General features: G+C 58.7%; 1 protein-coding gene across 1 annotated transcript in view; it reads left to right on the plus strand.

Moving 5' to 3' along the window:
• The first annotated feature begins 11,257 nt into the window (after nucleotides 1-11,257).
• The window catches only part of SLC9A3 (solute carrier family 9 member A3), a 44,194-nt gene continuing 34,904 nt past the window's right edge, over nucleotides 11,258-20,547 (plus strand). The window contains exon 1 of the mRNA XM_045888343.2: nucleotides 11,258-11,608. Within this exon, the coding sequence (XP_045744299.1) occupies nucleotides 11,395-11,608 (214 nt within the window). The 5' untranslated portion in view covers nucleotides 11,258-11,394. The remainder of the gene's footprint in view (nucleotides 11,609-20,547) is intronic.

The following is a 20,547-nucleotide window of genomic DNA, read 5'->3' on the forward strand; positions in this document are numbered from 1 at the left end:
GCCACCTGGCGGCCCTGGTTCAGGACAATCCCGTGGGACATGCATTCTGAGCCGCCCCTGGGGGCCTGGCTTATTCCCATCCCTGGCTTCCCTGTCCTCTGGAATCCAACACATATCCCAAGAGGGTAGGGTCCCTATCAGGGCCAAGGCCGGGGAGTCTGGGGGCCTGGAAATGAGGATTTGGACAACAAAGGCCTGCCCCTCCCTCTGGCTCTGCCTCAACCTCTGACCCCTCCTTAAGGAGGCCAGAGGGCCAGTACATGCTCCCTAACCTCTCCTGGCCCTGTGGCCTTTGGTAAAATGCCTGGGTCTTTAGGGACCAGACAGCCTCTCTTGGGTCCTCTTCTTCCGGTGGGGCTGGGCTTCTCCAGAGCGCTCATTTCTGTTCTGGAGGTGTTTCTCACAAGCTCGGGCGAGTCTGGACCGACACAGGATGGCCCCCTGGATGGGGGTGATGCACTTATCAGCAGGACCAGGTTACAGGGGCCAGTCCGGGAAGGGAGTCCCCCTACCATCCCGAGACAGGGTGAGATGCTCATCCCCTGCAGCACCCAGACCTTCCCTCCCAAGGCTGGCTCAGGCCCACCCAGGGCCAGGAGGCTCTAAAGGGTCTCAGGGGCCTGGGGGTCCCAGTGAGTAGCAGTGGAGTAGACTGGGTGGGACAGAGGCATGCTCAGGGCTGGGGGCCACCTCCTGCCTGGGCGCCATCGAGTCGCCCACACTGCCCCAGCCCCCACCTGTGGGCCGGGTTAAGGACTGGACCAGAGACATGTGGGCAGCGGGCACAGGGCTCTCTCTGTCGCTGAGCCCAGCTGAGCTGAGCTGAGCATAAAAGCAAGTCCCTTTTTCCTAAAAGGCCTGGCAGGAGCACCAAGCAGAGGAGTACAGACACTCGTGCGCAGCCCCCGACCATCCTCAAAGGAGGGAGCGAGCTGGTCCTCCTCTGCCCTTTTGAGGAAGGAGGGCCAGCTTCTCTGGGGGCAGGAGGAGCCGGGCGTGTGTGCTGGGACCTTGACTCCGTGCCCCGGGACACCGAGTACCCCAGAAGCTGTTCTGGGCCAGCCAGGTCTTGCATGAGCAGCATTCCCATCTGAAAGGCTAATTTGTGTAAATGCTCTCCCCAGGAATGTGCCTTCCCCACCACACACACGGCACACATTCCTCTCTGTGAAAACTTTCCACTGTCAGGTGAGGGCTGCTGGGCCCAGGGGGCGGAAACCCCATGGTCATTCTCTGGGGGAGCCCCGCTCCCACACTTGTGCTGTCTTTGGCTTGAGGTAACACCAGAGGTCGTCAGAGCCCTTGGTGGGGAGGCCAGGGACAGAACTCCCTGACCACAGGGCCTGGGGTCACCCAGCCAGAGGGCCGCTTGGTCTGATGCTCTGAGGCCTGGCAAAGTCGCAGGGGTGGGGGGCCTGCAGGCTCATAATCAGTGGGTTTCTGAGCTTAGACTCCGGTCACTGAAGCCTCAGTCCCAACCTGAGTCCCCATGGGGCCCTGACTTGGGCTTACTGTGAAGCCCCCAAGGACAGGGCCCCACAGTGGGGGCAGATGACGCTGGTGACATGCTTCCCATGTGGCAGGTCCCATTGGGGCCAGTGACAGGTCTCCAGGGGCAGCGGTGACAAACCAGCCACCCTACCCACCCACTTGCCGAGGACAGCTCTCTGGGCTGTTGGCTGACCAGACTCGGGGTCTGCCGTCACTGTTCCAGGCAGTCCATGGTGGAGGCAAATCAGGTGGAAATGAGACATGAGTGGGGCCATGGGTGCCCCTCTGCACACCAGCCCCCGCCTGAGCCCTGGACAGAGGCAGCTCAGGGTCCAGCCCTGCAGCCCAGGGCCTGCCTCCCCACAGGCGCCCACCCCTCCCAGCTTTTCTAGCAGGTTCTCCAACAGCAGAAGGGGGCAGGCTCATGATCCCCACCCCACCGCGAGGACACATCTCCACCTTGGCTCCTCTGTCTCCAGGCCCCCCGGGTCCCCCCGGCGCCTTCTGGGGTGCTTGAGCTCACTTTGAGACCTTCAGTTCTTCCTAAATCTGAAGCTTGCCAACCAGACCTTAGCCTTTGCTTACACTTAAGAATGTGAGTCGAAGGACAAATGCATGAAAATGTTAATGGCCAGTTTTCAGAGCATGCTAGTAGGAGTTCTACAGTTATTCCCATCAGCAAAACTGCCATTCTTTGTAGAAATCTCCCTGGATTCCTTTTAGAAGAAATGCTATCAGGAGTGAATAAGTTAACACAACTATGTCCAATCCCCGTGAATAGGGGCTCATCCCAAGAGCACCCAGAGCCCTTGGCTCGGCTATAAATGGCAGTCTCTCCAGGAACACAATGTGCATTGTGCTTCTCCCCGGCGGGCAGCACCCAGGCTCAGAGGCCCCGAGAGCCTCCTAAATCCTCAGCACACACCGTATCAGCCCTTAGACAAAGCCCAGCTGCCCCACTCACCCCTGTCCGGCTATTGTCATCAGCCTTTCAGGCTGTGTGTTTGCTCTGGGCCTGGCCTGATACTATTGATCGCCAGGTGAGGTGGGGCTCTGGGCTGGGCAGGGGGGCATGGCTTTCAGGCCCCCAGGAACCTGGCCCACCTCCAGCAGCCTCAGTGGGAGCGCTGCAGACTTCTCATGCTGACATGTTAGTTGTGTGCTGCCCTATTTGGCAGGTCCGAGGAGCAGGGAACAGGTTGGCACACCTGCCCGGGGGTTAGTCCGTTTCAGGGACGGGGCCCACTGTGGTACATGGCACGGGTGCAGACGGGTCCGGCTTGGAGCCTTGCCCACTTCTGTGTGCTGCAGGGGGTGGCTGCCTAGCGGAAACCGAGGCTTGTCGATGTAAACGAGATCTCGCCCAAGGCAGGCGGGGGTCTGGGCCCGGTGAGGTCCCCTATCAGGCTCCTGACCAGAGATACCTGGGGGCTTCCAGGCTCTTCTGGTCCAAGTGGAAAGTGGAGGGTGGGAACATCTGAGCTAGGATGGGGTGAGCAATGGCCTGATAACCCATTTCCTCCTTCTTCAGTGATGTCTACAGAGCCAGAGTGCAGAGGTCTTACAGGGCAGCCCTGATGGTGACAGGGCCCAGGTCCTGCTTCCCGCAGCGAAGGGCGAGAATTCAGGTGGGCGAACAGCAGCAAGAGAAAGATCGCAGTCAGCCCCGCCACGTGCCCACTCTGAGCACAGGCCAGCCTTCAGAGCATGGCCCCGCACAGCCCTAAAACCCTGGATGCGTTTTCCTTATCCTACCAGAGGGCCTCCGTGCACAGAGAGGTGGGGCGCTCCCCACTCAGCCGCCTGCTCCTGAGTCTGCCCCCAGCTGCTCTGCTGGGGTGGGCTCTAAGGTCCTCAGCCAGCTCTCAGCCTCGGGCTCTAGCTGGAAGGCCTGCTGCATGTCTTTAGGGGTGAATTCTCCCTCCCAGAGGGTGGGCTTGCAGGACCGGAAGGGGAGCCAGGAGCAAGTGTCCTAGAAAATGGGCAAGTGCACAGATGAGGCAGATCCAAAGGCTCTGGGTCCTGCCAGGACAGAGCCCCAGGGGGCCACTGGGCCTGAGAGGGAACCCAAGGAGAAGAGCGGCATGATCACTCGAGTGTGAGAAGCTCCAGGGACACCGTCGGCTGGATTCTGTATGAACAATGACTTGGAACCAAGTAGTGCGGGGAGGTGGGCAGGCCCGGAGCCCGGGAAGGACAGTGAGATCCACATGGTGACGGCCTCCTCCGGAGCTCCCCGCATCTGCAGGCTCACGACTCATCTTCTGACACTTACAGACGGGGGTCCCCTCCCCACATGTGGACTGAGCAGGCGGAGGACAAGCACCTCAGTCCCAGTAAGTCTTGGCTGAAGGGAAGTGAATCCAAAAGGAACACACGGAGAAACTAACAACACCCAAAAGGCAGAGGAAAACTTTCGAGGACATTGGGACAGAGCGAGCTTGTTTTCCTTTGAGCTCAGACTGAGCAGGCATGAACACACCGGAGCTGCGTCCCTGGCAGGGCCTTGCACCTGGCCTCCTGGGGCGCCCAGGCCTGCGTGTCGCAGGGCTATTGCTGGTGTGGCGCTAGTTAAGAATGGACGCCGAGGACCAGCCCTATCAGGCCTGATGAGAAAACAAAAACTGCACTTTAAACAGAAAGACGAATAGATTGAAGGCAAAAGAATGGGAAACGATACACCTTGCATGTATTAACCAAAAGAAAACCGGGGTGGCCGTATGAATATCAGAGCGGACTTTAGGCAAGAGTCTTCGAGATAGAAGGACATTCCACACGATAACGAGCCAGTTCACCCTGAAGACAGACCAATCCTGTTAACATAGCTTAAATCACAGAGAACAAAAGCTAACAAGCCTAGAATGACAAAGCCACCAGCAGAGAATATGATGTTAACGCGTCTCTTTACTACTGACATTAGTACAAACGTATAAGATTTGAACAACACAACGAACCAGTTTGACCAAATGGACAAACATGGAGCCCCAGTCCCAACAACTGCAGAACACACATTCTTACCAAGAGCACATGGAATATTTACCATAATAGCCCAGATGCTAAATCACAAAGCAAGTTGTAACAGATGTAAAAGGACTGACGTCTTCCATGGTGGAATTCTGTGGTCTCAGGGACAGGGGTCAGGAACAATCCAGAAGTGTCTGGAAATGAAGCAACACGCTCCTGAGTGACCCACGTCAAAGAAGAAATCACAATAGAAATCAGAGAATGTTTTGACGTGAAGAAGGAAAACCCAATATATTAAAACCACTGGGGCGCCTGGGTGGCTCAGTTGGTTAAGCCACTGCCTTCGGCTCAGGTCATGATCCTGGAGTCCCGGGATCGAGTCCCACATCGGGCTCCCTGCTCGGCGGGGGGTCTGCTTCTCCCTCTGACCCTCCTCCCTCTCGTGCTCTCTGTCTCTCATTCTCTCTCTCTCAAATAAATAAAAATCTTAAAAAAATAAAAAAATAAAATAAAAATAAAATAAAATCTTAGGGGCGCCTGGGTGGCTCAGTCGTTAAGCGTCTGCCTTCGGTTCAGGTCATGATCCCAGGGTCCCGGGATCGAGTCCCGCATCGGGCTCCCTGCTCGGCAGGGAGTCTGCTTCTCCCTCTGACCCTCCTCCCTCTCGTGCTCTCTGTCTCTCATTCTCTCTCTCTCAAATAAATAAAAATCTTAAAAAAATAAAAAAATAAAATAAAAATAAAATAAAATCTTAGGGGCGCCTGGGTGGCTCAGTCGTTAAGCGTCTGCCTTCGGTTCAGGTCATGATCCCAGGGTCCCGGGATCGAGTCCCGCATCGGGCTCCCTGCTCGGCAGGGAGTCTGCTTCTCCCTCTGACCCTCCTCCCTCTCATGCTCTCTGTCTCTCTCTCTCTCATTCTCTCTCTCAAATAAATAAATAAAATCTTTAAAAAAAAAAAAAAAACCACTGGAAGCACCAAAGTAGTTGTCAGAGGGGACTTTACACCTTCTTGGAAAATTCATGAATTTAAAAAAGAGAAACACTGAAAGTCAATGACCGGAGCTTCCAGTTCAAGAAGCCAGAGAAACAGCATCAAAATATGAGCAAAGAAGGAAAGGAAGAATAAATAAGTGTGTGAATCAGAGACAGAAATACAATAGAGAAAATCAGCAAAACCAAAATCGGGTTTTGTGAAAAGACTAATGAAGTTGGTGGACCTCCAAAAACACTGATCCCTAATGAGAAGAAACAAGAGTGAACCGACATGAGGAATAGAAAGAGCAACATCACAGCAGAGTCTTACGGACACAAAAAGGGCATAACAAACTTTACATTGATAAACGTGAAATTTTAGTCGAAATGGGCAAATACCTTGAAAATAAAATTTACCAAAATGGATACAAAAGGAAACAAAGTCTGAATCATCATGTATCTAATAGAGAAGTTAAATTCATAATTTAAAATCTTTCCAGTGTTCACTGGAGAATTCTCCTGTATCTTGCATATCTTTTGTTAGATTTTTTCCCCCACGTATTTTGAAGTTTTGATGTCATGTAAATAGTGTTTTTAAATGAACTTTTGTTTTCTGAAAAGTTTGTGGCAGGGTATAGAAATAGAGCTGATTTCAGAGTATTGATTTTGAAGCCTGCAGCTTTGGTGACCCGTCATTAATTCCAGTACTCTGTCTCCAAGTCCCCTGGGTTCTGCACGCAAGCCACAATCCCACGTGCCCAGAAGGGTGGCTTTGTTCCTCCCTCCCCCATGGGTACTCCTGTCCTGTCCTTACCTGTGTTCCCTACGGACATCTGTAGATGCTATTGATCAGCTGAAGGAAATTTGCTTCCATTCTAAGTTTGCTAGGAGTTTTCCTTCTTGTATGTGTTGTCTTGAGTGGATTTTCAATTTTACCAAAGGCTTTCTGCCTCTGTGGGTACATCATTGAGCGTTCTCCTTCAATCTGTTAACTGAGGGACCACAGGAGTGGCTTTTCCAATATTAAAGCCGCCTTTCTTCCCTGATGTGCTCAGCTTGCTGGGCCCCTGTTACCTTCCTTACATATTTCGGGTTCAGTTGTGAATCCTTGTGTTTGGGATGGTTCCAGTTTTATTCCCGAACAGGGTGAGTTTCTCAGCCTAGCTGGCAGGCCCCCGGGAGCAGACCACTTACCAGGCTCTGGGAGGTCTGAGCCTGTGACCCCATCTGATGGGTTTTTGTAGGGCCTCCAAGAGGAGCTCGGGGCCAGTGGTCTGCACTGGACCTCCAGCTGCAGGTGGCACGGGGTTCCATTGCCGCTTGTGGGGACGCAGCTTCAGGAGAAAGTCACAGCTGAGGGACAGCGCGAGGATGTCAGGGGGCACAGCCCATGGTAGGGCTCCCTCCTGGAACGGGGGTCTTGCTTCCAGAAAGAAGGGGGGAGCCTGAGACCCTGCAGAGGAAGAGGCAGGGCCCAGAGATGGGGCTCCCACGAAGGGGGTCATCTGTGTCCAGGGCTACCAGGATGTGGCCAGGGTCTGTGTGAGGTCAGCGGGCCCAGGGAGTGGGTGGGAGGCCAGGGCATGATCAGATGTGGCTGGGGGGAGGGGCTCCTCCAGGAGCACAGTGGGTTACCAGGAGCCCCTATCACAGAAGTTCCCTGGTGTCCCTAAGAGCCAAGCAGGGTGGTGTGGAGTGGGATGTGGAGCAGGGCTGCTGGGTGCAGAGGGGGTCTCCAGCTGGGGAGACAAGAATATGGGACCCTGGTGGGGTTGGGGTCCTGGGTGGCACTGTCTGCCATCTGTGCTGGGCCCCCCCGCAGGAATGAGAAGGAGACCCAGCCAACAGTGTCCCCAGACGCTCCTTACCTGCGGGCTGGGCCTGAGGCTACGCAGGTCTAGGCTCACCTGGAGTCTCAAAGGGACCAACGGGCCAACCACAGAAGAGTGGCTGCTCCCATTTGTAAGAAATGCAATTTTAATGCAGCAATCACATAAGAAATGATAAATATGCCATTATGATGATTTTGGTTGGCTTCCAGAGGGGCTGCGTCTGTCTAAACAGCACCCGAAACACAGTAGGTGTTCAGCAAACAGATGAAGAGGGGACCGTGCAGAATCACTGGCCTGGAGGGTAAAAACACGGGTTTCCTTCCCCTCTTCGGGAAGAGCTAGTGTGTGATTCCTTGGGGTATAAAAGTAAGCTTGTGGGGGTGAGGAGGTGTGCGCAGCGTTAAAGTCACATTAAATACTTAACGTCCACCTCTTGTGTTGTCAGCAAAAGCACAAACAGACTCAAAACCTTTGTCTCTTTATGCATAAGATGTTTTCCTAAACCATATGAATGAAATGCACAACCAGAAGTTACGATGATGGACCGGACGTGACATTTTTCACTTCTGATTTCTTACTTTTGAAGTTCAGTTGCTCACAGCAGCTTAGGTAGAGTGCAGGGGTTTTTTGGACTGGTTACTTGCATTATTTTAACTGTTTTGAGTACGTCATATGGTCATGGCCCTTCTCTGGGTGCTAGGCGCTGAATTTGTGTCCCTCAGAATTCCTAAGTTAACGTCCTAACCCCCACCGTGGTGGTATTTGGAGATAGGATCTCTAGGAGGTAATTAAGGTTCAATGAGGACATAAGGGTGGGGCCTGATCGAATGGGGTGGCCCTATAAGAAGAGGATGAGAGAGCTCTCCCTCTCTCTCCCCTCCTCCTTGCTCGGAGGACAGACCACTGAGGGCACAGCGCCCCCCCCATAAGCCACCAGAACTGGACTCAGTCAGAACCTTGCTCTTGGACTTCCAGCCACAACTGTGAGGAAATAGACTACTGTTGCGTGAGCCCCCATTCGTGGCACCTGCTCTGGTGGCCCACGCAGACTAAGACAATGTACGTGCCGGCAAACCTACAGGTGACCCAGGCCACTGGGGAGGTGTGGGGAGGGGAGGAAGCCCCTGATGGCGGGGCTGGGGAAGGCGATCATCTGATAGTCATACACACGCCGGGTCCCAAGGATGCGTCCCCAGACGGCCCACCACACACGCACACGCCCAGGCCCCCAGGGGCACGTGGCCTCGCGGTTGTGTGAGCTGCTCACAGCACGACTCTGAGGGGCACCATTCACAGTTCTGCCGGGTGTGGATGGCAGGCCTGCAGCTCTGCGTGAAGCCACATCTCAGTCAGAGGCAGAGAGGCGTGGGGCTGCCCGCCCGCCCCGTGGCCCCTGTCCACAGGGGGGCACTGACGGAGAAGTGGGTCAGCCAGGGGTGGGTGTCAGGAGGCAAGGCACTCCACTTCCCCAAGCGCACTCCCGCGTGTAAGGGCGGCTCAGGCCCAATGCTTTTCAGGAGTGCAGGCACTCATCCTGCAAGTGCCCACAGATCCTACCACGTAGCCCCGTAAGTTCGCACCATTTCAGGGGCTTGCTTCGGACTCTCCATTGGGCATCCCTTTTCCTTGTCCCTGGGCATCTTCCGGCCAGCTCTGCAGCACAGCACCTGGGGGACATTCACCAGCACCCACGTTCAGACCGGACCCATGAGTCCACATGACGATGTTCAGCTCTCCTGCCCTTTGAACCACTTCCCGGGCCTCAGATGCAGCCCCTCGCAGGAGAAATGGCGTGAGCCCTTAGGACAAACTCCTGATGAAAACCCCAGAGGGTGGAGTGACCAGATGTTCTGGTGGGAACTTGGCCTTCCTGTGGAATGCAAGGACACCATCTTCAAAGAGACACTCCTCCTAAAGGCTTCACTCAAGAACCATGAGGAAAGAACAGAGAAGTGTGTCTGGGCTGGAGGTAACCCAATCTTGTCCCACTGGCACTCTCTCTGGGACAGGAGGCTGAGAATGGTGCTGGGGAGAGAAAAAGAGACACAGTTGAGCTGGAAGCAACCCCACAACCATTCATGGCCCTCCACACAAGGCCACCCCAGCAGCCAGTCACACCCTCCTATTGTTGGACGCTGTGCCCAGCTCATTCCAGCCCCCCTCCGCTTGAGCCTGGCCCTCCTCCCTCTACCGAGGATCCCTGCACTATCGCAGAGGCCCTTTCATCTGGACAGTCCTCCAAGGACACCCAGGGAGGACTGGAGCCCTCTGCAGCATCCTCCCATAAGGTCACCCAGACGTTCAGTGCTCAGCCACCCTGCCAGTTCGCCCAGCTGGGCATGATTTCAGTGGACTCTACTACACAACTGACAATCACCTCCCACCAGCAAGAAACTGGGGACAGAACCCAAGGAATAAAGCCGTCCAGCTCAGCTCCGTCCAGCTCCAATCTCCTGGCACCCTGACCTACGTTCTGATATTAGAAGATGCATCCATCTGTCCACCCACCCACCTGCCCACCTACCCCTATGTCCACCCACCCACCTGCCCCCCACCTGCCCCCCCCACCCCTATGTCCATCCACTCAACCAATTTCCCCTGAGTGTTCCTGGATGCCAGGTGCCATTTCAGGAAGGGGGATGCAGCCATGAGCCTTGTGGGCCTTGTGGAGCCTCTCACTCATGGAACAGACATTCCCACGGACAGGACAATCATCAGCCAAACTGAGTGGATGGCAGGTCAGAAGACGTGGAGGAACACAGCCAGGAAGGAGGGGAGCTCAGATGTCACAATTGTGAGCTGAGAGATCAGCTATGGGACAAGGACCTTGGGAAGTGGAGGGGGTGCAAGTTCACAGGTCCCCAGGAGGGCAGCTCGGAGGTAAGAGAGGGACCTGAATCATGGGGGGACTGGGCCTTCCCTCTGAGCTGGAGGCTCGCCAGGAGAGCCAGACAGGGCAAGTAGAGGGGATGCAGGTGAGAGGTCTTTGCCGCAGCCCGGTGGTGGCTGGACCTGCTGAGCAGGGGCTGGGCTTCCTTTGTATTTTGAAGGTGGAGCAGACAGCTGGAAGATGGAGCTGCCCGGTGCTGAGGCTGCAGGGTGGGCTGGGGAGGGGAACAGAGGGGGCATTTGCCTTGTCAAATCTGAGGTGCCCAGGTGAGCCATCATAGGGGACAGGGCAGGCAGGAAGGGTTATGGGCGGACGTCCTGCTTGGACCTCACTGGCGGCCACGCCCTCAGGTAGAAAGCGCATCCCACTCTGAGCCCGGGCAGCTGGCTCCAAGGTCAGGGGTGGAGGGTCCCTCACGGAAGGAACGGGGGCCACCGCACATGGGGAAGGGCAGAATGCCTTGGATTCTGCACCGCCCCTGGTTTGGAGGGAGAGAACCTGGTTTCTGACAAGTTGTTTCACCCTGTTTCGAAATGCAGGTGTGTGTTGAAAACATAGCTCCAGGCTTTGGGGCCGGCCCCCTCCTGGACCCTCCAGCCTCTAGCGGGGTCAGCAAGCCCCGCATCCTGTGTTTGTGGATAAGCAGCGGCTTGGGTCAAGCTGTCCCAGGCAACTCGGGACCTGAGCGAAGGCCACTGAGGGGCGCCCGAGGCACCTGCCGCCCACCATGCCTCAGCCAAGCCAGCAGGGGCCCCGGCGCTGCGATCCACCCCCTAGCGAGGCGGCTGCGCATCGTCGCGCGGCTTCGCAGACAAGCCCCCCCCCCGCCCCGCTCCGCCCCGGCCTGCGCCCTCCAGCCCGGGGCTCCAGCACTCGGCGGGCCGGTAGGGACGGGAGACGGAGGGGACCGAGCGCCGACGGAAGGAGGTGAGGTCAGGGCGACCGGTCGGCCCGGGGTGGGCGTGTGCAGGCTGGGCGGGCGGGCCGAGAGCGTGCGGCGGTGTCCGCGCTCGCGTGCGCGCAGCGGGGGCGGGAAAGCCCCGCCCCGGGGCTGCCGGATTAAAGGCCACGCGGGCGGGCGGGGACCGGACAGCCGCCCGCACCCGGAGCGCGCTGGGCTCCACGCCGCCCGGCGCGAGCCCCGAGGGTCCCGCACGTCCGGCAGCTCCGCGCGGCGCGTCCCGCCGAGCGCAGCAGCACCCACGCGCCATGAGCGTCCGCACCGGGCGCTGAGCCGGGGCCGAGATGTTGGGGCGCGGGGCTCGGGGCTCCGATTGGGGGTTGCTGCTGGCGCTGCTGCTGGCGCTGGGCGTGCTGCCGCGGGTGCGGGGCGTCGAGGAGCCTGGCAGCGCGCACGAAGAGAGCCAGGGTTTCCAGGTGGTCACCTTCAAATGGTCCCATGTCCGGGACCCGTACATCATCGCGCTGTGGATCCTCGTGGCCAGCTTGGCCAAGATCGGTAAGAGGCCCGGGGCTCGATGGGTCTCGAGGTCATGGCCCCGCTGCGACTTCTCCTTCCACTTGCCCCCGCCCGGCTCGCGGGGTCTGCGCGGCCCCGCCTGCGCCCCCGGGTACAGAGCGGCGCGCCCGCGTCCGCCTCCTCGGGGTCTCCGCGGGGCCCGCGATCGTCCCCGTCCGGCGCTAGCTGCCCGGCAGCCGGGCCTTGGAGCGCCGCTGCCAGCCCCCGGGAGTCAGGCCTTCGGCCTGGGCCGGCAGGCAGAGCGAGGCGCGGACTGCGAGCCTGGCCGGGCCCGGAGCGGCCGTGCCGGTCGCCGAGGGTGACGCGATCCTGGCCAGGCGGGCGCAGCCTCCGGAGCTCCGCGCGCGCCGGGCGCCTGGGTTTGGAGTCCGGGGCTCCCGTCTGCTGCACCCAGGCCTGCAGATGTCGCGAGCTGCTCCTGCCCTGGGGCGCCCTCAACCAGGTGTCCTGTCTGCGGGCTTTGGGGGCTGTTCCATGCCGGGAGAAAGAGCAGGTTCTTGCCATCAGCACGGCAGGGATATTTGGTTCTCAGCGCAGAAAGAAACACCGTGCCACTCAAGAGTCAACCCAGTAAAATCCTATTCATAGGAGCAATTTTTCCATTGACAGTGTTTCTCTTTTAAAAAATCCTGGTCTGTCAGATTTCTCTTAACTTGCTCCAGTGAGCCAGCAAGTGGGAACCGTAGGTAACTCCCGGGCAAGGTGATGGGAAGGTCAGCCTTCCTAAGAGCGTATGAGGACCGGAGTTTCAACATGTCGGTCCACCACGGAGGGTCTTCCGGAGGTGGTGGAGAGATGGTGGCCTGTGTGACTTACCAGGTGGAGCCTGGGGGGAGGGTGAAGGAGGGGGTCTGAGGACACCCTCCCGAGGGAAGGGCAGGAGGCAGGGATTTGGGGATGGGGAGGGACACTGCAAATTGGCAAGGGCCCCTCCTGGGGCATTCGGCTCTGACATGTTCAGCAGGACAGGAGGGTCAGGCTCTGGGGAGAACCTACTAGAGAATTTGGGGCCTGGGGTTTGGGGTGCCTGGAGCGCTGGTGGCGCTTGGATCCATTGTGTCCCGGTCAGCACCGCCTGCTCTCTGTCCTGCTCTGTGTCCTGCCTCCCTGGAGGTCCCTCTCATTTCTGCTTTCTGGTTGTTGAAGGCACTCGCCATCCCTCTGCCTCCTCTTTCCTCAGACGGCTCTTCATGTCTGTCCCTGGCCCCAGCTGGCTGTTTGGTCTCATGCTCGCTCTGTCCGCACTCAGTTTTCTGGGGTTTTGTGATACCAGGGGTAAAACTCCAGCACCCACGTGAAGTCTCATGTTGTGTCTCTTCCGAACACGTCTGCCATGGCGGAATGGCTGACACTTTCCCCCGGACAGGTCCAGCCCCAACCTGGGGCTCTGAGAGCCCTGTCCTGATACCCACACTGGAGTGACCCGTTTCTGGTGGGGGGCGGGGCTCTTGTCCTCTGCCACCTTCTCTCTCTTGTGAAACCACCATAAGAGTGATTGGTGCAGGGTGAACCCGTGACATTCTGGGGGTCCACACCTAGGACATGGAGCACCCTTCTCTTGTAAAGCAGATGTGTGCTTTCTTTGCGAGCTGGGGCCTCTCCTAGTCCCGCCCCGGCATCCAGACATGGAGCCTGGCATCTGAAGTTCCGGTGACAGCCACCAGTGCTCCCTCTGGTCAGTAGGACCTCAGGGGAGAGACTGCGGAAAGGCTGGTGCACTGACCTGAGTGTCTGCCTGGCCCCAGAGTGTGTTGTTCACCCAGGAAGAGCCATGTCCCTGCAACACCTCGGACTTGTCCTGAGGGCGCCTTCTCCAGGGTGGGGTGGCCACCCGCTCCGCCAGCTCTGTGTCCTGGTCAGGGCAAGCCCAGAATCCGTTTTCTTACCCACACTTATTTAAAAAGGCTCGCTGTATATCTGCATTCCATTGCTGTCATCTGGGATTACTGACTCCCCTTGAAGGGGCAAGAGTCAAGCCTTGGTGGAGACTTTTTGGGGTTCTCAGGGCAGCATGGCAAGGACCCTAAGGGAAGACCCATGGGGCTGACACAGCCGCACCTGCAGAGCCCTCCTGCTCTGGGCTGAGCCCTGCCCTGACTCTCCTATATTTGGAGGTTCCCACTGTGATGGCGTTGTGGTCTCACGAGGGAACAGGCAGCACCTCAGAGAGACTCACTCTCCCCATCTGAAAAAGTAAGTCAGGACTCCCCCCACACCCAGCCCCACTCCCAGCCTCCCCCTCCCCGTCCCTCCCTCGCGCTCACCACTTCACTCCCAGACCCTGCAATCTGCTGCACTGACCCTGCCCAGGTCCCCAAGGTTCTCCTGGTGGCTCAGGATGGGCCTCAGGTGACACCTACCTCTGCCATTTCCTCTGCAGCCCCCCACCCCCTTCCACTCTGGCCCTTTCCCCATCGCCCCTCAGCTGTCCCTCCTCCATCCACCTTGGGACCCCACCCTCTGCCGTCTCTCAGCCTTCCAGACCTTAAAAACCAAACCAAACCTTAGCAAACAAGCCAGACCCCCCTACTCCTGTTCAGCCCCACAAACCAAGAGTTGCAACAAAGCACTCACCTCATCTCCGTGGTCTACCTGCACTCCTGACCAGACCCAGTGACCTGGAGCTCCACCCCTCCCCACCCCCAGGATCCATTGTTCTCCACAGTGACAAGCAGAGATCTAACAGGTCAGGGTTACACCCCAGGGGTTCCCCAGTGCCTGGCCCACCGCCCTGCCTGAAGGTAGGAAACCCTCTGCCATGTGGCTCCTCCCCCCTTCCTGCCCCACAGACCTGGCTCCCAGACCCCTCCCTGTGCAGCGAACCCTAGCGCCCCTTCTCACAAGCCCCCACAAAGCACTCCCCCACACACCTTCACCTGTATCTGGGTGCAGCCTGGAGGCCGCGTGGCGGTGTGTCCGGTCTGTGCATACATGAGGGGAAGGCATGGATCCTGGTGTTCTTCCTTCTTGACCCCACAGTCCAGGGTTCATGCTCCTGAACCTCTTTGGCCCCTTTCATCTTTTAAAATGGTCAGGCTATTTTGCTTTCAAGGCACCAAAACAGAAGAAAAGCAGGTTTCTATGCATTTCCAAGCACTTGCCAAATGTCTTACCAGCAGCTTCAAGTGCTCATTTTAGTGCACATCCCACCTTGCGCTGCAGAGGTCAGATTTCTTCCAGCCACGTATAACCTGCCGTGGACCCTCAGACAAATGTGTTGAGGCAGCTTCCCACCTCAAGCAGCTTGGGACAGAGAAAGACCAGAGGGCAGGGTCATGGCCACCAGCAAGTTGGCCCAGGAGTCTGGGTTCACCACCGGAAGCAGCACTTTTGCACGGATGAGAAATAGGAGTGGCTGCTGAGCCCCTGGACCCCAACTGCTAAGACCCCGTGCCTGGGGCTCAGCAAAGGACTTATTGTAAGCATTTGGGACTCCAGGGGCCCCCTGCCTGTTACTGTATCTTTAGGAAATTCAGAAGGCCAGGGAGCCCACCCACAGGTGGAGCCTGCTGGACCGGAGAAGTTGAGGGCCCTCCTGCAGTGGGATAGTCTCTGTCCCCGCGTGGGGGTATAGTTCCTTCCTCTGGGCCCTTGGGGATTCCTGAATCTGCAGCTTCCCGCACCAGGGTCCCTTTGGGCCTTGGGCCAGGCTGGGCTTTCTCCTCCTAATTGTGTTCTCTCTCCTCAGACCCCCCTTGGGGACCAAAGGCTGGGCCAGCACCAGGCTCAGTGGCCCACGTTGGCCGTGCAGAGGTCGTGAGGCTGTGGAGCACTGGGTGAAGGGCCCTCCTGGGGGTAGGGATCCAGGCAGCTTCTGGAGACAGAGCTCCGGGGGTGGCAGGATTATAGGACAGTACTTCTGGGGGAAGAGGGAGGTTAGAATGTTGAAGCCAGAGGAGGCCGAACCAGCACAACCACAGACCCTGGAGGACTTTGATCTCTACCCAGAGTGGCACAAAGGGGAGGGACTTGAACAGACCTGGGCTCTTAGACTATTACCTTGGTCGTAGGGCAAAGAATGGACAGGAGGGGCACCGGAGGGGATTCTGGGGGAGGGGTAGTTCTAGGTTGACAGGGTCTCTTTATTCCCAGGCATTAGCTAGGGGATTCCAGGGGACAGACGTGGCTCCGCTGTCAGCTGACATCCCAGTGGGTCCAGGGTGAGAGGTGGACACTGGGTCGGATCGGGGAGGAGCCTCCTGAGAGGGTGGGAGCGGTGAGGGGGGTCGAGATCCTGCCCAGGAGGAAGCCTGAGCCATAGGGAGAGCCCTGGACAGAATGGGCTACGGTGGCAGAGGCCAGGGTGAGGGGCAGTGTCGGTGTGGGTGGGCCGGTAGGAAACCCAGTCTGGGGACATGTCTTGGAAGTGGGCTCATGGCGCTGATGGGCTGGAGGTGAGGGCGCCCCTGACGTGGGCCGGCTGGGAAGTGGTGGGTTCACTCTCTGAGCCTGAACGTCTCTGCTCTCTCCACCACGGCCTCTCTTGGGAAAGGGGCAGCCCGGGCTCACACCCCACCCACTCAAACCGGGTGGAAACACCCCAGGAGGACCCCAGTGGCTGATGGGCCCTCTGGCTTGGAAGGCTAGGGGCTCAGGGGTGGTGGCGAGGTGGTCTTTCCTGGTCGCCTCCCCCGGTGCCCTTGGGGCTTTGCAAGCCCTTGTCACCCCTGGTCTTAGGGGAAGAGCGCCCGGGGCGGGGGGGGGGGCCCAGGGCCAGGTGTGCGGCGTCCGGAGCCTCTGACCCGCGCTGTGCCTCCGTGGGAAGTGCCTTCCCCTAGTTATGCTCCAGGCAGGCTGCCGCCCTGGGATCGTGTCTTTGACATGCCACTGCTGGCTTATCAATCCAGTCTCTCGAGCCTCCGGGCCCTGTGTTGCTGGGCCCCAATTCTTGTTGCTTCCAAAGCCCCTTCCCATCATTGTGATTGTGCCCTTGATGGGGGCGCGTGGACCGACGGCCTGGGACATCCCTGGCACTCCACCCACACCCTCCGCTGTGTTACCCAGGGCACCCGGACCCCCACCTAATCCGTGTATTTCTCTGAGGTACAGCCGTGGGGGCTGGGCATCTGGCCCAGGCACATTCCCAGGCTGTGGGGAAAGCCATGGGGTGGTGTTTACCTCCTGGGGTTAAAACCAGAAGCTTCTGGTTTTGACTTAATGTGCTCTGGTCCTAGGACCAGGAGCCCCTAGTGCTGAGCCTCACCCTTGTCCTACTCTTTCCTGTGGGTTCCTGGGCACTCTCCATCATGCTCTCCTGCCTGCTTCCACTGAATTTCCCTTACTCCCCTCGAAGGAATGCATGAGGAGATCTGGAAAAAGATGACCTAGAAGGACAGCGTGAGCAACAGGAGTCCCCAGTAGGCCCCATCCTCCCAGGGGTAGATGAGTCAGTGGGCCCTAGTGGACCCCCAGTCCTGGCAGGACAGATGCAGTCAGTGGGCCTGGAGTTAAGACCCATCATCCAAAGCCTAGAACCAAGGGCCCTTCCAACAGCCTCTACCATGCTGAAGGTGTAAAGTCTCACTTTTCGGGAAGGCCCATGGGGGAATTAGCCACAGGCTGTGAACAAGCCATAGGCATTTGGAGCTCAGGTATCACACGGAAATATCCCAAGGAAAGAGGGGCAAAGGTTGGGATGTGCTGATAGCCTCCAGTCCTGCCTGCTCATGAAGGGACTCCCCGGGGAGGCTTTGCCTGGGCCAACTTCCTGTAAGTGGAGAGAGTCTTGGTGTTATTCCCAAGGTTCCAAGCCCCAGTGCAGGGTCTGGACCCAGGTCAGCCTCTCCAGGGAACGCTCAGTGCTCTGTGACTGCGGTCGCCTGAGACCTGTCTCTGTGCCTTCCTGACCTGGCCTGCATTCAGCCCCACACTTTATTTCTTGGCAGATGTGTCAGGACACCCCCCTTCCCCATTTTTGCCCCTCGAGGAAGGAGCTGTGGTTTCCTCTGTGTCCCTATGGGTTGGAGGAAAGATTTCCTGCCACACCTGCCAAGTCCCTGAGCTGGGGTCTGAAACTTGGGTGTGTCTAAAGTTAGGGTTCCCATCTATGCATTTCCCCCAGTGTCCAAAGCCCATCTGGCAGCGAGTTTTACCTGGAGCTGTACACTGGGGGGTGGGGGTGGCACTCAGGCAACGAGGGATGGGACTGACCAAGGTCTCTCTGCCACTGTCCGTCCCCTGCCCTGCCTTGGCACGTGCTCACGGCTTCCCTCAGAGAAGGGCTCCTTGGCTCTGGCTGGCTGGGTCCCGGGACGGGCCTCTTTCCAGGAGCACAGGGCCCCCGGCTCCAAGTCCATCTGCTGGCCGCTCTCAGGCACTGGGTCTGAGTCTCCAGGTCTTGGGTGCTTGGCTTGAGCAGAGCCTGCTGACCCAACCTGTCTGCACTGCGGAGCCCGGACTGGGTGGTTTCCTGCTTGGGCCATGGGAGCACAGCTGGGGTCCCTATTCTCTGCACCAACGAGACCTCTGGGGCCGCTTGGGTGCTTCACTGGGCGGCTCTCTGCCCCCACCCTGTGCCTGCACCTTCGCTCCTACCCTGCCTTCCAGCCCTCCTTCCTGACCTTACTTATCTCCCACCCCCTTCCCTATCTCTCCTTCATACCTTTGTCTTCTGTCTCCTCTCTCTGCTCAGGCCAGCAGAGAAGGGGTGCTGAGTGAGCCCAGGTGCTGCCCTGGCCCCTCCCCACCCCAGCCCTGCCTGCAGAGCCTATGGGACTGGGGGATGGTGAGCGCCAAGGGCCTCTGGGCTGGGGGGCAGGTACACCATTAGTGAGGGGGGAGGCGGCAGAGGGGCTGGTGGGGCAACAGAGGCCCAAGGGCAGTCGGGACAGGGAAGCAGGACGGCCCCATGGGTGCATGGTGGGCTCCCACCCACACTGGCGTGGCCTTGCCCTGTGTGGCTTTCCCCAGACTCCACCCCGTCTTGCAAGCCCACCCCCGCTCCCGAGGACCCGAGGTCAGTGAAGGCAGGGCTGTGTCTGGTTTGTGCCGTGCCCTCCGTGCCTGGCACCCGGCCTGCCCGCGCTGCTCTCGCTGAGCTGCATGGATGGGTGGGTGGGAGCCTGAGCACAGCCCCAAAGGCCTGCTTCTCCTCCATCTGTAAGCTTCATCCAGACCATGTAGGCTCTGGGCCTGGGAAGAGACTCCTTACCTGAATTCTTTCACTGCCACACAGCCTCCTGGGAGCGCCGCACCCGCAGACAACACCCTTCACGGGGGGCAGACCCGGACAAGCAGGGCCAGCATCTGCCCAGAGCACCCAGGGTGTGTCAGGCTGAGGGTGGGGAGCACCTCACCCACGCAGCACTCACCTGGACGGGCCGGGTCTCCAGGAGAAGCTGTGCTCACCCCCGCCAGGCCTGGCTCAAAGCACGCTCCACCACCAGCCAAAATCTGCTGCCAATTCGTCCCCAGCCATGCCTTCTGGAACAGGACACCACAAATCCCCCGGGTCCCAGCGCGCCGGCTCCAGGGACTCGGGTGCCTACCCGCATGGCTGCCGGCTCACACGCTCCTGTGCTGAGCCTGGAACTTGGGTCCCAGGCAGGTCAATACCATCATCAATACCACTGTTGGGGGCATGACTGATTTACTTAATGCGGTCTCCAAGCGCTTGAGTTTTAGCAGCTACCTCTCTGGCTGCTGGGGAAGTGCTCCCCAGTTCAGTGCTCACTTCACAAACATCAGTGCCACCCAGCGCCGAATGCTGCTCTGGGCCATGGGATGCAAGTGCCACGGGACAAGTGCAGGTGCCATGGGATGCAGGTGCCACGGGACAAGTGCAGGTGCCACGGGACGCAGGTGCCACGGGACAAGTGCAGGTTCCTGGGGGGGGCAGACAGATGAGATCATGCTGCAGGATACATGGCGTCATGTACTGTAGCGAACAACAAATGAGGCTGAGTGCACATTGTACTGCCCCCGCCTGGAGCCGCCGCCCTGTTGGCCCTGCCCTGCCTGCCACACACCGCCTGCTAGGGTGGCCATGGGTGTTTGTGCTGGTCACTCTCTAGGTCATGCAAGATGCCCCAGTTGGGTCAGGGGTCCGGCCTGGACATCGGCCTCACACTGGCCTTCCCATGGAGCTGGCTGTGTCTCAAGTCCACACCTACAACCCAAGTGTTCATTCATCAGTTCTAGAAGGAATTGAGAGCCCCATGGTTTGAAGGACACAGGGGGTCAGAGTCCAGGCTGAGGAGTCAGACTGTGGCCGGGGTGTAGGCTTCCCATCTGGGGCACAGTTGAGATGAGCCACACAGGGAGGGAGGGGGGCAGCCAGAGTGAGAGGGGCTGGGGGGAGGTGGTCCACGGGGAGGCACCAGCCCAGGGGGCCCCCGTGGGGCTCAGGGCCACCGGGCTGCAATGGCAGGTGGCTAGGGCTGATGATGGAGGCTGGGGACCTGCTGGCAGGTGTGGACTGTTCGGGTGGGGGTTGAGCCAAGTCACTTCCCAAGTTCCCCTCACCCAGTGGAACGCTCTGCTCCAGGCACAGGTGTGTCAGCTCTGGGAGGCATCCAGCGAGCCCCCGCCAGGACCACCAGCCTCTGGGGGCAGGGACAGCCCAGTGCTCGGGGAGGAAGGGTGCAGGGCTGCGTGGGGGAGGGCTGGGTTCTGTTTCTCCCTTTCCTGGGTGAATCAGGAAGCCTCAGTGAATTTACCACCTGCCGAGCTATCATGCTAAAGTCCAACTGCTTGTGAATTCTCAGCTGGGGAAGGGTTTCTTCTTGCAAAGGCAAAATTGGAAGTTGGAAATACTTGTTTCTGACAGCTTGTGGAACAACACAGAAGGTGGAAGACCACCAGCTCCCAGGGGTTCTGTCTCTTCGGGGATTTAACAAGCCCTGGCTGTTGGGGTGCCGTGGACCTTGGTCCCCCTTAGCCCTCACATGCTGGTTGCTCAGTGCAGGTCACCTTCAGCC

The sequence above is a fragment of the Mirounga angustirostris genome, unplaced genomic scaffold (genome assembly GCF_029215605.1).
Source record: "Mirounga angustirostris isolate CCGP_5_RB_7025 unplaced genomic scaffold, mMirAng1.0.hap1 SCAF_7, whole genome shotgun sequence".
NCBI classification, from domain to species: domain Eukaryota; kingdom Metazoa; phylum Chordata; class Mammalia; order Carnivora; family Phocidae; genus Mirounga; species Mirounga angustirostris.